The 15,642-nt window shown below is 40.6% G+C and overlaps 1 protein-coding gene across 1 annotated transcript in view; it reads left to right on the top strand.

The window, feature by feature from the left end:
- The window catches only part of LOC308090618 (nuclear receptor coactivator 2-like), a 124,677-nt gene extending 119,700 nt beyond the window's left edge, over positions 1–4,977 (top strand). The window contains exons 4-5 of the mRNA XM_080435864.1: positions 3,998–4,115; positions 4,785–4,977. Of these exons, the coding sequence (XP_080291990.1) occupies positions 3,998–4,115; positions 4,785–4,956 (290 nt within the window). The 3' untranslated portion in view covers positions 4,957–4,977. The remainder of the gene's footprint in view (positions 1–3,997; positions 4,116–4,784) is intronic.
- The last annotated feature ends 10,665 nt before the right edge of the window (positions 4,978–15,642 follow it).

Here is a 15,642-nt window from a genome sequence, read left to right as displayed (position 1 = left end):
TAGACTGCGAGTCCACGGCCTGGACCATCAGGCCATTGAGAACACACTCTTAACAGGTGAAAGATCCACTATTCTATCTTGTACATCTGCCATTTTTTATTGTGTAGGAAAGTAACTAAGTACATTTACGCAAGTACTGTGCTTAAGCACAATAATTATTTTGAGGTACTTTTACTTTACTGGAGTATTTAATACTTTTACTTCTACTCCACTACATCTCAGAGGAAAATATTGTACTTTTACTCCACTACAATTAAATGAAAACTTTTGGTTACTACTAGTTACTTTGTAGATTTTGATTACAATTACAAAACACACAAACCACTTCAGCCCTAAATATTTTTCAGCCGATTGAAAATAGCAGATCTACAAGCTCACAGTGAGTTTGTAGATTGTAGATAAATGTGGAAGGAGATATAGTCACTGTGATGCTGCTCAGTGTGAACGCGCCACCCTGTGGCTGAATGGCCACACTACATGTTGAAATTAGATACAATACGTCTGGGGGGCGTGTCTGAGAATCTGGGGGTGTGGCCGAAAAAGGTACCTGGGGGTGAAAAAGGTACTGGTTTGAAAATGGTGAAGAAACCAACTGGCTACCACTGTACATACATTCTATTTGTTAGGATGGATGCCCATATCAAACTCAATGTCCAGCAGTTTGTCTTGTGTCTCCAGCAGAATTTCTAGTGTCTCCATCTTCCCCTGGAAGAGGTTGCACCTGAACTCTGCAGCCGCACTGAGGCGCTCCAACACGAAGACTCTGACATTTCTACTCCAAACTCTTTCCTTGTTGTGGAACGCGCGCCACAATGTAGAATTGCACCTAGGTGTGGACGGCTCTGCCGTGCAACACACCATATATGGTGCCCCCCGCTTAGCGGGTTGGAGAGAAAACGACTGCCGGCAGGATAAAGCAATTCATGCACGCAGAGGGGTCCAGACTACCCGTGCGCGCATGATCCATCCCCAAGCACAGCATACATCTATCGTGGCCGCCCACAGCCCAGACAGACGTGGGGCGCTGGGCTGGCCATGTTTGCTATATTATTTAAGCCATGTATGCTTATCTATATACCTAAACAAATAGGTATATATTCGTAACGTGTGTATTTGTATACCATACACAATATACTCAACACTCGAATATTTGTATACTCATATACTTCGTATATTAATACACTTAGTCTATCAGTATATGAGCAGAGCCAAGTGTCTCTTTATCTTTATTTCACTTATTTACCGTGAAAGTATTTAAGTATATTTATATACTCATACAAAGACAGAATTGCAGCGAGTGTAGTGACTGGCAGGAGACTCCTGACCTAGTGCCACACTGCCCTCTTGTGACCCGTGGGGCACACTTCTCCTTGCGTCAACAAGGAAGTAACCAGGGACACAATGCAAACTTTGTTTGTTTGTTACTCTTTTCACTCGGCTCCGCCGAGGGCTTTTCGGACCGCGGCGGTGATGACCACCGGTAGTAGATGGCCCGGAGGACCGCCGACTGGGTCAGCCTCGCTCGGGTTCTACGGTCTACCTCGGTACCGCGCCGTGGCGGCGATCCAAGCGCTCAACCGCTTCACGGGGTTGGCCCACTTGATCGCTCCAGCAAACCAGCGGCCTGCCCTGGTCCGCCGTCTGACTGAGTCAGACTCGGAACCGGGCTGCCCCGCGGCGATGGCGATGCCGGCGATCCAAGCGTTCGGCCGACAGACGGCCCCCACTTGGTCACTCGAGCAAAACAGCAGCCGTCCTGATCCGCCCTCTGACTAGTCAGATTCGGAATCAGGTTGCACGCCGCTCGCCAGGAATGTACTTTTGTTGGTGTGAAATATGACAGCGAAGCGTCCTGAGAGGAGCCTCGCCAGACCTGCTCTCTACCAAAGGTAAGTGGACCACGCTGCCAAACACCCGTTCTGTACTGTTTTCGTCTTAAACTGAGCCCACAAAGCGTCTGCACTCGTGGAAATCAAAGAATCAAAGTGGCTCTGCCTGGGTGGGGCTTAAATACCCCACTGATTGCAAATCAGGGCAGGGCCACCATATGTGATGTGTCTTAAAGAGTATCCACGAGCACTGCCCCCGGGGGGTCAGTTCCCGTAAATATTGAATAATATTTAGTGGAGAGCCAGTCTCGACCACGAAAGAGAACGAGCCGTATTCAACTGCCGATAACAACAAAATGGACGATCGCTGTAAAAATGTTTTTATTCCGGTGGATAGAAGAGACCCTCCCCCTCCCCACAGACACCTTTTGTTTACATCCGTGTTCACATCGTGGCTTCCGTGGGTCTCCGTGGAAATTCAAAATAAGGTAAAAGACGCTGGCAGCAGCGGAAGAATTCATTCATTAATACCTGGCAGAGAATGTGTTAAGAAACATTGCGGTAAAAAAAAAAGAAGAATCCACGGACCATCCCATTCCACCGCCATTTTGTACTACTTTATCCTTATGTTATGAAGAACGAAATAGACGTTTCATAGGGTCACACATTTGAGTATAACAAAGGACCGGACCGGCGCTGTGTGTGTGTGTGTTTGTGTGTGTGTGAGCCTATGTGGGTGCCTATTAACTAACTTACTAACTACCAAACTATCTCCCCACAGCAAAACAATGGCATTTAGACTCATAATTGTCGACGTTATCCATGGTTAATTTATAACCAGGTTCTGTCGCAGTGAAAAGAGCAGATCTACTGTACAAGCTCACTTCCGTCACTTATGCTTGGAGATATGGGCTTGTTGGTCAGCTATTTTCGAAGCGCAACACCGTCGTAATACCAAGTACAAATCTACATTCACCAACGCACCCGCAAAATTATGAGATTGAAACCAAATGAGCTACTTCACTGTTCTATCCTTTAAATTTAAACAGCAAATAGATGATCCTCTATTGTAAATGCATAAGCATGTACATCGTATGCATTAGTATCAGAAATAGCCACTCCAAAAAAGCGTTGTGTTTATTTAACATGTGCATCTGCTTTGATGTTTCTTATAATAGAACATGTCAGCGCTCTGTTTTAAGAACAACACATCTTGTAGCCACTTGCTAAACTGGACCTCAATCAAATGCTGAGCTAATTTTATTCTTACCTTAAAGTTATAAACTGGTAACCGGAGCTGAAGTTGTAGGCGGAAACAGGTGGGAAATGGCGACCGTCTTCTGTCTGAAACTTTTTCAAAAGGGCGGGTCCTTCTTGTTATTGGAGAATATCACGTGATTCAGGACAATGTACAGGTATTAATCTATAACTCTATGGTATTAATGCCTGTACAATTTACTCAATTTTGATTGGCTGGGATTAAGTAAATAAAACAATTTGAGGAATAAATAATAATAATAATAATACATTTTATTTATAACGCACTTTACATTCTCACGAATCTCAGAGTGCTACAGATTAAAAGCATGGCATAAAAACAGCATAGGCAACAAAACAATTACAAGAGACCCAACTAGGCTAAACTAAAGGGCCAAAATTAGAAATTAAAACTCAGTACGAAAAACAGTAATTTTTAAAAGTATCAGTGGACTGTGGTGCTCTCAGGTGGTCAGGGAAGGCATTCCACAGACATGGGGCTGTGTAACAGTAGGCCTGGTCGCCCATGGTGCGGAGGAGATTTTTAATAAGTGATGATTGACGTAATACTTGACATATTCCATGTAAATGGACATACTTACATTTGTATTGCTAATAACAGATTTAATTATGCTACATTTACTTAACCTCAGAAAAAAAAATCGGTGTACAAACTGTAACATTCAGTCACATTCATGGCATCAGATGTATTGTCTTTGGTGATTGGTTGTTGGAACTATAACAGAAAGAGAATGTGATGTCACACCATTGAAAGTAACAGCTGCAAACCTCACAAGATGGCGCCACCTCTCCATTGAACTCAATGGAGGGGAGGGTGGCCATGTTGATAGCATTCAGTGAAGTGAGTGGTACCTCAGCCTGGCTGACTGCTCTCTGTCTCTCCACTGCAGGTATGAGCCCCCTGCTCTCCCCCCAATCCCCCATGATGCAGCAGGGCCAGGGCACCACGCCCTCCCAGGGCTCCCCTGATATGATTGGCTGTCCACAGGGCAACGTGGGAGGCAACAGGTGAGAATAAAGTCACTAAGAGTCAATTATCAGAAAAAAATAAACTCACTTTGTTCTGTATAACGTTCTATAAACAAATGCACTGCCCACAGTCTGCAGTCTGGCTGGCAGAGGTTCTATCTTTCATACAATTGCTCAGTGAAACAAATGATATTGTTCATGGCTATCATTGTCGTTATAGTTGTTATAGGTGGACTAAAAACCTACCTAACAAAGCATTTTCTTAGTTGTATCCTTTTCCTTATTTAGTTTTTCCCCTATGCCTTGGTTTTAGTTTTAATCTACTTTTTACCTCTAGTAGGGTCTTATGTTTTTTTTTGCCTTTTTCTTTTTGCCTTTTTTTTTGCCCTTGTTTTTAAACCCTGTAGCACTTTGAGATTTGTGAAAGAATAATTAAATGTATTATTATTATTAATATTATTATTATTGTGTCTGCCATCCACTTCAGTTAGGATGATTTTTAAAACAACATATTAATTGTTATCGTTATAGTTATGGTGCTTGGTGTGAACGGCTGTTTAGCTGGGAAACGTTCATCAGAAGTTCTGTGTTATCCTTTTAGCCTTAATGTCTGACTGTACCACGTGATGTTTACATTTCTGACTAATAAAGTATTCAATCACAAAATGAACTGTCCTCATCTCCTCATCTTCTATTCTCTCTCCTCAGTCATCAGTCTGCCCAGCTCGCCCAGCAGAATGACCTCAACAACGTCTCCATGTTGACCAGCAGCCAGATGAGGGTCACCTCCTTGTCTTCAGGGTCCTCTCCCAGCATGTGCTCTATGGGTCAGATCAGTGTCATCTCCTTGTCTTCTGATACTGATTGTGATTCTGATTAGTCAGAGTCCTCACCCAGCATGTCCTCTATGGGTCAGGAACAGGTATGTGTACCTGGATGGTCTCATAGAAACTAGGGCTGTCCTATACATTATGTTCTCAGCAATTATTCCATCAATTACTTTTTAGTCTTCCTCTTGATTAATTGAATAGGCCTACATAGGACCACAATGGAAACAAGCCTGTGTAATGATACTGCTGTACTGTTTGTTTGTTTGATTGATTACTTTATAAACAAATCGCAAACTTTAGGAGTTTTAAAAGGACATTACTACCAGCAACTGCTCCTGCTTTGATGTGTAGACAATTTTAAAACATGTTTTTAGTTTCATACTGGTGTCTTTCTTCATCTGTTCTTTAAAAATAGAATTAAAATATAATCTCAATTATACTGTCTTTGAGCTTTCTAGGTATTCTCTGTTGTACGGATGTTATATGGTTGTCATTTGTCCTGTACTGTCATGTATTTATATGTTATATGGTTGTCATTTGTCATGTATTTTATCACTCTGACAAAGCTCGTAAAAGAGGCTTTGTCCCATGGGTTTATACTATACTGGTTCAATGAAAGTTAAATAAATACAATTGGTTATAAAGGCTGTAGCCACACTGGAGGCATCAAGTGGAGGAGTCAGAAAACGTTTCAAAATCAGATTCTTGTTTTCATCACTTACATATTCTTCCAGAAGAGAGACTGTTCTCTGTGCGGATCAACTTCATCAAAGGTATTTCACAAGGTAATCTCAAATGTCTCCTTGACAAACTTTTGGAGAAGAAAGTGTTAAAAGACCCTGAGCTGGACGAGTTCAACGGGATGCTAAGGCGATAAGGCCCGTTTGTCATCGATGCAGTGAGGAACAAAGGATCTGCTGCAAGTTCAATCATGATAAAGATTCTCTGTGAGATCGACCCATTCCTCTCTGAACATCTTGGGTTGAAGGATTGACTTAAAATACCTCCAATGTCTGTCTAGACGTATCTGCTTCTTCTTTTTTACTGATGATCTGATGAAGTTTTAAGAGCAAGTTGGATCATTATATGTAACTGTTATCTTTTTATGACATCGAGCAACTTCAAAGTAAATGGACAATGACAGTGACAGGTGCAATGCTTTGCTCATGGACACATCAACAGGATGCTGTGTTCCCGAGACACTTTTTTTAAACTTTTGACTTTATTCAGATACTTGAAGATAATTTGACCAAAACATTGTACTGTAATACAGTGGTTCTCAACCTTTTCAGGCCGTGACCCCCGAAATAATCATATTTTAACTGGGGCCCCCCCATTTTGTTTGACTCCATTCCACAGATAAATATTGTGAAAATATTTGCCTCTTTATGTTATTTAACAATTTGGCCAATGTTTTATAGTATAGTTTGTTGATTACTTTTGATAAAAAAGATAAAAAGGTCTTAAAAGTCCTTAAATCATCATCACTTCACTGTCATCTGGGGACCCTCCCAAAATCATGTGGGGACCCCCCTGGGGCTCCCGACCCACAGGTTGAGAACCACTGCTGTAATAAATAGTATAACCAAAACACTAATAAATAGTTTTGTAAGTGAAGACAATGTGCAAGACTCCTTTTTTAAATTAATAGCGAACTCAGGTCTCCCGCATGGAAGGCCAACAACTTATCAGCAAGGGGAATTCTCCCTTGATCAGAGGAGCTATTAGACTTTTAGTTTTTACTGTGTAGCACCTTGAGAATTGTTTCTAATATAAATTGCATCATAAATAATAATTATTATTTTCATTAGGATGATTAACCAATGGATGTTGTGTTTAAACAGTTCCATGTGTTTATTTATTTGATTTAATAAATCCAGATATTGGTTCAGATTGAGCTGAAACACTTTGATCTCTCAGGATGCCTCTGTTTTCATTCCATGGTCTGTGTCGCCCTCTAGTGGACACTGTGAGGTGCAGTTGTGTTGTTTCTACAGCTCTGGAAACACAGCTTCTGGAAAGTAACAGTTTTCCACCTGACAGTGATATGACAGGTAAACATCTGGAGACAGTGATGATATGACAGGTAAACATCTGGAGACAGTGATGATATGATAGGTAAACATCTGGAGACAGTGATGATATGACAGGTAAACATCTGGAGACAGTGATGATATGACAGGTAAACATCTGGAGACAGTGATGATATGACAGGTAAACATCTGGAGACAGTGATGATATGACAGGTGAGTTTGTTCATTTAATCAGTGGTTTAATGGACTGATTCATGTCAAGGACCCCATATTGATATGTATTATTTGGCCATGGACTCTAATCTGATAATATTTGCTGCCAGGTACATCCATAAGAGAACAACATTTGTCAAAACCTTTTGAAAATAGCAAATCTACAAGCTCATAACGTGTCACAATGCCAGTAGGTTCAGGCATAAAAAGAGGTTTTGGACTCTGTTTCCAGAGGTTGACTTTTCTACACAACAATCCTGTTTTGTAGCTTTTGTTATGAGAACTAGACCAGATGATTTTTATAATAGAATTTAGTTGAGGTGTTGCTATTGGAAGGCATTGTTGCAACCAGCATTCTACATGTTGTACCTACTTGACAGCCTGCATTGTATCATGTTTCCTGAAAAAAAAAAGTCTCAAATAAATCTATGCAGAATCAGATGTATGAAAGCGATATCTGGTGTCTATACCTTTGACTGTATGCACCTGTATTCACTTTGATGATTTTGTCAAAATAATTTTAGAAAATAATAATTTATTTGTCTCCATAGCTGTTCTGAAGTAAAGACATGGATCCATCACCACCCCCACGACAGAAATGGCGTCCAGTCAGTGAAAGGTGGAGACAACAGTTAGAGAAGCTTGCATACACTGACAGTGTTGTCAAAGTTGGAAGTTTTGAGTTTGTGAATGATAAACTATTCCGCAAAGCAAAGGGAAGTGATGGAACTGAGGTGTTCTTGGGGTTAAGAGATGATGGCACTGAAGTGGCAGTGCATGTTTCTTTTGTCCTGCCTCTCACATGTTGGCTCCCTGGCCAGCTGCCCATGTCACCGATGTAATATAAAACAATGTGTGAGAATGAATGACACTAAGCTGAAACTGTAAGGTACAAAGCACTACAATGTACCTTGTTGAACCACAGCCTCAGAATGGATGTTGTTCTGCTGCTCAAAGTGCATCACAACATCACTGTGTCCTTGATGAGTAGCCATCAGACTATACTAATAACATTCACATCACAACTAAAATACTTTTAAAAGAACAAGGATACCTGCCTTCACCCTGCCTCTTCCCAGTGTTAAGTTCATACTGGTCACAGATCATAAAAAAGATAATTATAATGGATAACTAACCTAACTAATTAAATTACTGTCCTAACTAATCTTCATCATCCTTGTCTTCGGTGCTGACAAGAGAGGACAGGAAGCTATGGCTGAAGGTGAAGAAACGGCCCAGAGAGGAAGAAACGACCCAGACAGTTTGGCCCTCGACAAATAAGGTCCTGGATCTCAGCAGGAGTGGACAGCCGAAGCTCATCCAGGCTCCTGCTGCCATGCAGCCCCGATCTGCAGCCACCGCAGTAACACAGAGTGTGGGGCCTTGGGGTCACTGTGGCCCCTGCTCTAATCACAGCAAAGCCTCTGAAGTGTAAGAACTTACTTTCCACTGTGATCAAGCTGGTCTAAATTTTCTTTTTTTTTGTTCTGTGGAAGAACCTGGCTCGTTCGCGACATTCAGTGCACGTTTGAGTATCATGAGACTCCACGATGAGCAGTAGTAGAGAAAAAACTAACTTTGCATCGGTTATAATAGACGATTTTCACTCTTACACAGGCTCCCATTATGCCAACGGAGGGGGTCGACAGACTGGACGACAGGGGACTCTCTGGAATAACTCAGCATCCCTTTCAATGTTGGTGAGTGATTAGCGACACATCAAAGATAACACTTAAAATGTCTGGATCTCTCCTTTAAGTTAATGATCAGGGTTTAGTTGTAGTTCACCATCCTACACTGTCTGTGTGGATATATTATGTCTACGTAGCACATCCTACACCTAACCTCTAGAATCTCTAGATTCTTTGTCTCTCATACCAGAACCGCTGCCGGTCATCAAATTATTGGCTTAGGAATGTGACAAAAATGTAAAAATATCCATGAATTCAAGTCTCCATGGGGTGAGTAATACATAGAGAAAACGTATTTTTTGGGTGAACTATCCCTTTAAGTGGTTAATCAGTTGATTATGAAAACATGTATTGTTTTGTCATATTGTTGATAAACATGGGGGGGGGGGGGGTCTTGATTATTAGATTCATCAAGAAAAGACAATAATTCATAGTTTATTCGCCGTCCAAAACATTCCATTTTGTTGGGAGTTTTCTGTCATCTGTGTGTCAGTCTGATAAAGCACGTTAACAATGATGTGAACTGAAACGGACATTTTGGAAGAAAAACATAGATTTTTTGCTTTGTTTGTTGATTATTTTGTTTAGTTGTTTTTGTTCATTGTTTACTTGCTGCTGTTGCCTAGGATACTAGCATCTTGTGAGCTTTTATCAACACAATGTATCAACTGTTTCTGGGGGGCCTCCAGTCGATCCAAATGGACCCTTACAGGTCCGTAACTCTGACAGTGTACAAATGGAACCAAATGGACATACGGGTCCATGTGTACACTCAGTTACAGACCTGTAAGGGTCCATTTAGACCCCAGGTCTAAATGGACTTCTTGAGAAACTGCCTACAACTCATTTTAATTCGCGGCAACGCCCTATTAAACTCGAGCCTCGGTGGCCAAGAACATGTATTTCCCTGTGCCGTGATTGGTCGGCATGACTACATACATTAACCACTTTAGCCCTTTTTTATACTAAGTAGTGTTAGTGTCTCTGTATTATAGTGTTAGTGTTTCTATATTATAGTGTCTCTATTAGTGTTTTAGTGTCTCTATATTATAGTGTTGTCTATTATAGTGTCTCTATATTATAGTGTCTCTATTAGTGTTTTAGTGTCTCTATATTATAGTGTTGTCTATTATAGTGTCTCTATATGTGTCTCTATTAGTGTTTTGATGTCTATATTATAGTGTTGTCTATTATAGTGTCTCTATATTATAGTGTCTCTATTAGTGTTTTAGTGTCTCTATATTATAGTGTTGTCTATTATAGTGTCTGTGTCTCTATATTCTAGTGTTAGTGTTGTCTATTACAGTGTTTTAGTGTCTCTATATTATAGTGTTGTCTATTATAGTGTCTCTATATTAGTGTCTCTATATTCTAGTGTTAGTGTTGTCTATTACAGTGTTTTAGTGTCTCTATATTATAGTGTTGTCTATTATAGTGTCTCTATATTAGTGTCTCTATATTATAGTGTTGTCTATTATAGTGTCTGTGTCTCTATATTCTAGTGTTAGTGTTGTCTATTACAGTGTTTTAGTGTCTCTATATTATAGTGTTGTCTATTATAGTGTCTGTGTCTCTATATTCTAGTGTTAGTGTTGTCTATTACAGTGTTTTAGTGTCTCTATATTATAGTGTTGTCTATTATAGTGTCTCTATATTAGTGTCTCTATATTTTAGTGTTGTCTATTATAGTGTCTCTATATTAGTGTCTCTATATTATAGTGTTGTCTATTATAGTGTCTCTATATTATAGTGTTGTCTATTATAGTGTCTGTGTCTCTATATTCTAGTGTTAGTGTTGTCTATTACAGTGTTTTAGTGTCTCTATATTATAGTGTTGTCTATTATAGTGTCTCTATATTAGTGTCTCTATATTATAGTGTTGTCTATTATAGTGTCTCTATATTAGTGTCTCTATATTCTAGTGTTAGTGTTGTCTATTACAGTGTTTTAGTGTCTCTATATTATAGTGTTGTCTATTATAGTGTCTCTATATTAGTGTCTCTATATTATAGTGTTGTCTATTATAGTGTCTCTATATTAGTGTCTCTATATTCTAGTGTTAGTGTTGTCTATTACAGTGTTTTAGTGTCTCTATATTATAGTGTTGTCTATTATAGTGTCTGTGTCTCTATATTATAGTGTTAGTGTTGTCTATTACAGTGTTTTAGTGTCTCTATATTATAGTGTTGTCTATTATAGTGTCTCTATATTAGTGTCTCTATATTATAGTGTTGTCTATTATAGTGTCTCTATATTAGTGTCTCTATATTATAGTGTTAGTGTTGTCTATTACAGTGTTTTAATGTCTCTATATTATAGTGTTGTCTATTATAGTGTCTGTGTCTCTATATTATAGTGTTAGTGTTGTCTATTAGTGTTTTAGTGTCTCTATATTATAGTGTTGTCTATTATAGTGTCATATTATAGTGTTAGTGTCTCTATATTATAGTGTTAGTGTCTCTATATTATAGTGTCTCTATAAGTGTTTTAATGTCTCTATATTATAGTGTTGTCTATTATAGTGTCTGTGTCTCTATATTCTAGTGTTAGTGTTGTCTATTACAGTGTTTTAGTGTCTCTATATTATAGTGTTGTCTATTATAGTGTCTGTGTCTCTATATTCTAGTGTTAGTGTTGTCTATTACAGTGTTTTAATGTCTCTATATTATAGTGTTGTCTATTATAGTGTCTCTATATTAGTGTCTCTATATTATAGTGTTAGTGTTGTCTATTACAGTGTTTTAGTGTCTCTATATTATAGTGTTGTCTATTATAGTGTCATATTATAGTGTTAGTGTCTCTATATTATAGTGTTAGTGTCTCTATATTATAGTGTCTCTATAAGTGTTTTAATGTCTCTATATTATAGTGTTGTCTATTATAGTGTCATATTATAGTGTTAGTGTCTCTATATTATAGTGTTAGTGTCTCTATATTATAGTGTCTCTATAAGTGTTTTAATGTCTCTATATTATAGTGTTGTCTATTATAGATGGGTTTCCTGTTTGTAAACATGAGAGGATGATGCGCGCGCAGTGGAGGGACGAGCCTGTAGAGGGCGCTATTACCCGCAGCAGCTCTGGCCATTGTACATTCATAAAAGAAATGGTCTTCACCGGGTTTAATGAAAGTAGATTAAATTATGCAGTTTGTAATATCTTCTTTACTCAATAAAAATGATTTGTCGGAAGTTGGATCTGTTTGTATATAATAGCAGCATTATGCCTATTATGCCTATAATAGCAGCATTATGCCTATCTAAATCCCGAACAAAACAACAGAGTGAAGGGCGCTTCCGGTTCGTTCTACCCCAAGCATGCGCAGATTGCGCACTCTGCTCTGTGATGACGTCGCGCGGAAACCCATCTATAGTGTCTCTATATTAGTGTCTCTATATTATAGTGTTAGTGTTGTCACCCCTCTAGCTCCACCCCTTTCTGTCTTGCTCCACCCCTTCCTCTCTCTCTAGCTCCACCCCTTTCGTTCTTGCTCCGCCCCTACCCTACCCCTCTCTAGCTCCGCCCCTCTAGCTCCGCCCCTCTAGCTCCACCCCTTTATCTCTAGCTCCACCCCTCCAGCTTCGCCCCCCTCTAGCTTCGCCCCTTCCTCTCTCTAGCTCCACCCCTTCCTCCCTCTCTCAATCTTTCTGTAATATTTCAGCTGCCTGTTTATTTTTTTCTATAACCCTCCGCTTTATTGTCTGGTTCAGGTTCAGGTTCAGGTTCAGGTTCAGGTGTTCAGGGGAGGGAAGCCGGGGCGGAGCCTGTCAGCAGGGAGTGTTGGACGGGAGGAAATAATTGGCATAACTTAAACATTTTTAAAGTAAGGATATTTGGACGTACGAGGTTTCCACCAATCAGAGACGACCTCCAGTCTTCACTCCATCTTCTGTTTCTCTACGACCATCAGACGACCTTCCAGACCGCTCAGACGCGTCTCCATGGCGACCGCCTACGAGGCCCCTCCCCCTCCGCCGGCGAGGCCCAGCAGGACGCAGGTGAGCACCAATCTGGCGAGCCGCACCGCCACGGGGGGCGGAGCCGTCGCTGACGATCAGGCCGAACAGCCAGAGCACGGCGACCGTCTTGACCAACCAGAAGAGCCGCCTCAGCAGGCCAATCAGCAGGCACAGGACCCCCCCCCACCACACACATACTGTGTGTGTGTGTGTGTGTGTGTGTGTGTGTGCGCCCCACACACACACACAGACACCATGCCCCCATCCAATACATTATAGGTATTATTGCCTAGGTCTAGGATATACAGTATACCTCCAACAGGACTTTCTTACAAAACAAAGACTACCAGCTATTGCCACTAATATTCACATAACCTCTTGAATGTTGGTTCTAGTATTATGCGTCCTTTGCTCAGGTTAGCACAGAACAAAAGCATGTGGGCAGCAGATCTGGGTCAGATGGCACAAAGTGATTATCAAACTTTTTTACATTTCAAGGACCCCCGGTTTGTTATGCAAGGGGCCACGGATGAAGCAACTAATACATTTTTCCAGCACAAATAAGATCATCAACCTATGATGAATGAGGCATCGCCGCATCAGCAAAATAATAGTTTGATGGTGAAATAATCACAACGCTTTTTTGTATTGTTTATTCACGTCGCTCTTGGTGTGTAATGAATGACCTCTAAGGGTCCATTTGTATGCTCTCGGAGTTACACACTTGTAAGGGTCCATTTGGTTCCAAACTGGCAATAATTTAGCTGGGACCCCTGGGCAATGTAACATGGAGTTGGAGTACCAAAGGGTAGGATGTGGCGTGATGGAATGACAGGCAGTTATTACTGAAGGTTTCCCTAATAACCATTGTCCTGAAAGACTCTGGTGCTCGTGGCATTGTCTTGTAATTAACCTAAGACCGGGAACACATCTGTGTAACCACATAAACCATTATTTTATACTTTGGCTATTCAAAAATAGCAGATATACAAGCTCATAGCGCGGCACAGAGTGACACGCTATGAGCTTGTAGATCTGCTATTTTTGAAAAATCTTGAAAATGTGTGCAAATATTTGAATATATATATTTTTAAAGCGAACTTTTTTTAACTCAAATCTTTGCTTCTGGGGGTCCCTGGAACAACATATTTTACAAATGTTCGCTTTAAAAAACATATATTAAAAGATTTGCACAAATGTTAAAGATTTTTCAAAAATAGCACTGGGTGCTGTGCTATGAGCTTGTATATCTGCTATTTTTTAATATAGCCAAAGAAATCACACAGATGCTTTCCCGGTCTTAAAGGGTTAATTGGCTTTTTTGTATCTGATTAAAATAACTTATAAATGATACTTGGTGATTGGCTACTATGGACCAATATTGACAATACTGATATCTGACTTGAATTTGTGTGACAACCAACACTGCTGAAAAGGTCTCTGAAATGCCCCGTCCTGGTTAAACGTGGTCAACTTCAAAGTTGTTTTGAAGACAGCCATCATTCCTTTAAGACAGTGGTTCTCAAAGTGGGGTCCGGAGACCCCCAGCTAAATTATTTAGTATTGCATCACAACCATTTTAACCACTTATACTTTGGCTGTTAAAATGTTTTATTATTTAGATTATTTTTTAAACAAATGTTCTCTTCTGGGGGTTCCTGGGCGGCACCAAATATTTTCACATGGGGGTCCGTCGTAACCTGACTCAGATGGAAGAAGCTTGCGTCACATTTGTTTCACAGGCTGGGACCTCGGTAGCATAATCGATGAAGGGGCGGTCCCTTTTTTTCAAGCTACTTGGCAGGTGATTGGATGGGACCGTCTGTCTATCACCGTCTAATAAACCAATCATATTGACGTGTCTATATGACGTATAGTAGCTGCGCCAGCAGTTCTTTTGTATACTATTCAACCATGATGAATCGTGGAAGAACAACAACGCAATAAACGCTTCTCGATGGCTTCACATCCGGTCTCGCCAAGATCCCGCCCCTAGCAGCCGCTGATTGGTTCTCACACGCAGCGGTGCGGAGTAGCTCTACTCTCTGAGCGAGCCCAGATGGAGGGTTGATTGTGAACATGTGAAATGTGAATTTGGGGGTCCTTGACAATATGAACAAGTTTGAGAACCATTGCTTTAAGAAACCAATGCGGAACTATCTGACCCAGGTCTAGGTGATGAGATTCAGATTGGTTCACATTGTACAGACCTACAGACCTAACACTCATTGGTGGAAAGTAACTAAGTACATGTACTCAAGTACAAATTTGAGGTATTTGTACTTGAGTATTTCCAATTTCCAGTACTTTTACTTCTACTCCACTACATCTATATACAAACCTACATTTTGAATTCCGGACTTTTACTTGTAACAGAGTACTTCTACATTGCAGCATTGATACTTTTACTTAAGTAAAACATTTGAGTACTTTTTCCACCACTGTATCTGACCCAGGTATACTGTAGGTGATGAGATTCCGGTTCACATTGTACAGACCTACAGACCAGCCAGAACTGTATGTTCATTCATCTCAGCATGGGTTCCTCTGCTGAGCCTCATTCTTTTTCCTGTTTCCTCTCTCCTCTCTCTCTCACTTCCTTCCCACCTCGTTGTCAACAACATAACGCTTAGCGTTTGTTTTCATACTGCTTCCGTTGCCAGATGGGGCGGCCAGGGGGCCGGGGGGGCCGATAAGGGGACCCATAGAGGCGGCGTTTTGCTGAACATCAAAGGGTTTGGTTGGTTGGCTGGACCGGGATTCCGTCACGCCATTAACACACTGCCAGTTCTCCCCACATACTGTATAACCGGTGCCTGGAGACCCTGGAGTCACAATGAT

Source organism: Gymnoscopelus braueri (assembly GCF_963280865.1).
Source record: "Gymnoscopelus braueri genome assembly, chromosome: 8".
Classification (NCBI taxonomy): domain Eukaryota; kingdom Metazoa; phylum Chordata; class Actinopteri; order Myctophiformes; family Myctophidae; genus Gymnoscopelus; species Gymnoscopelus braueri.
The sequence above is the reverse complement of the archived record's forward strand: the minus strand, read 5'-3'. Positions and strand labels throughout refer to the sequence as shown.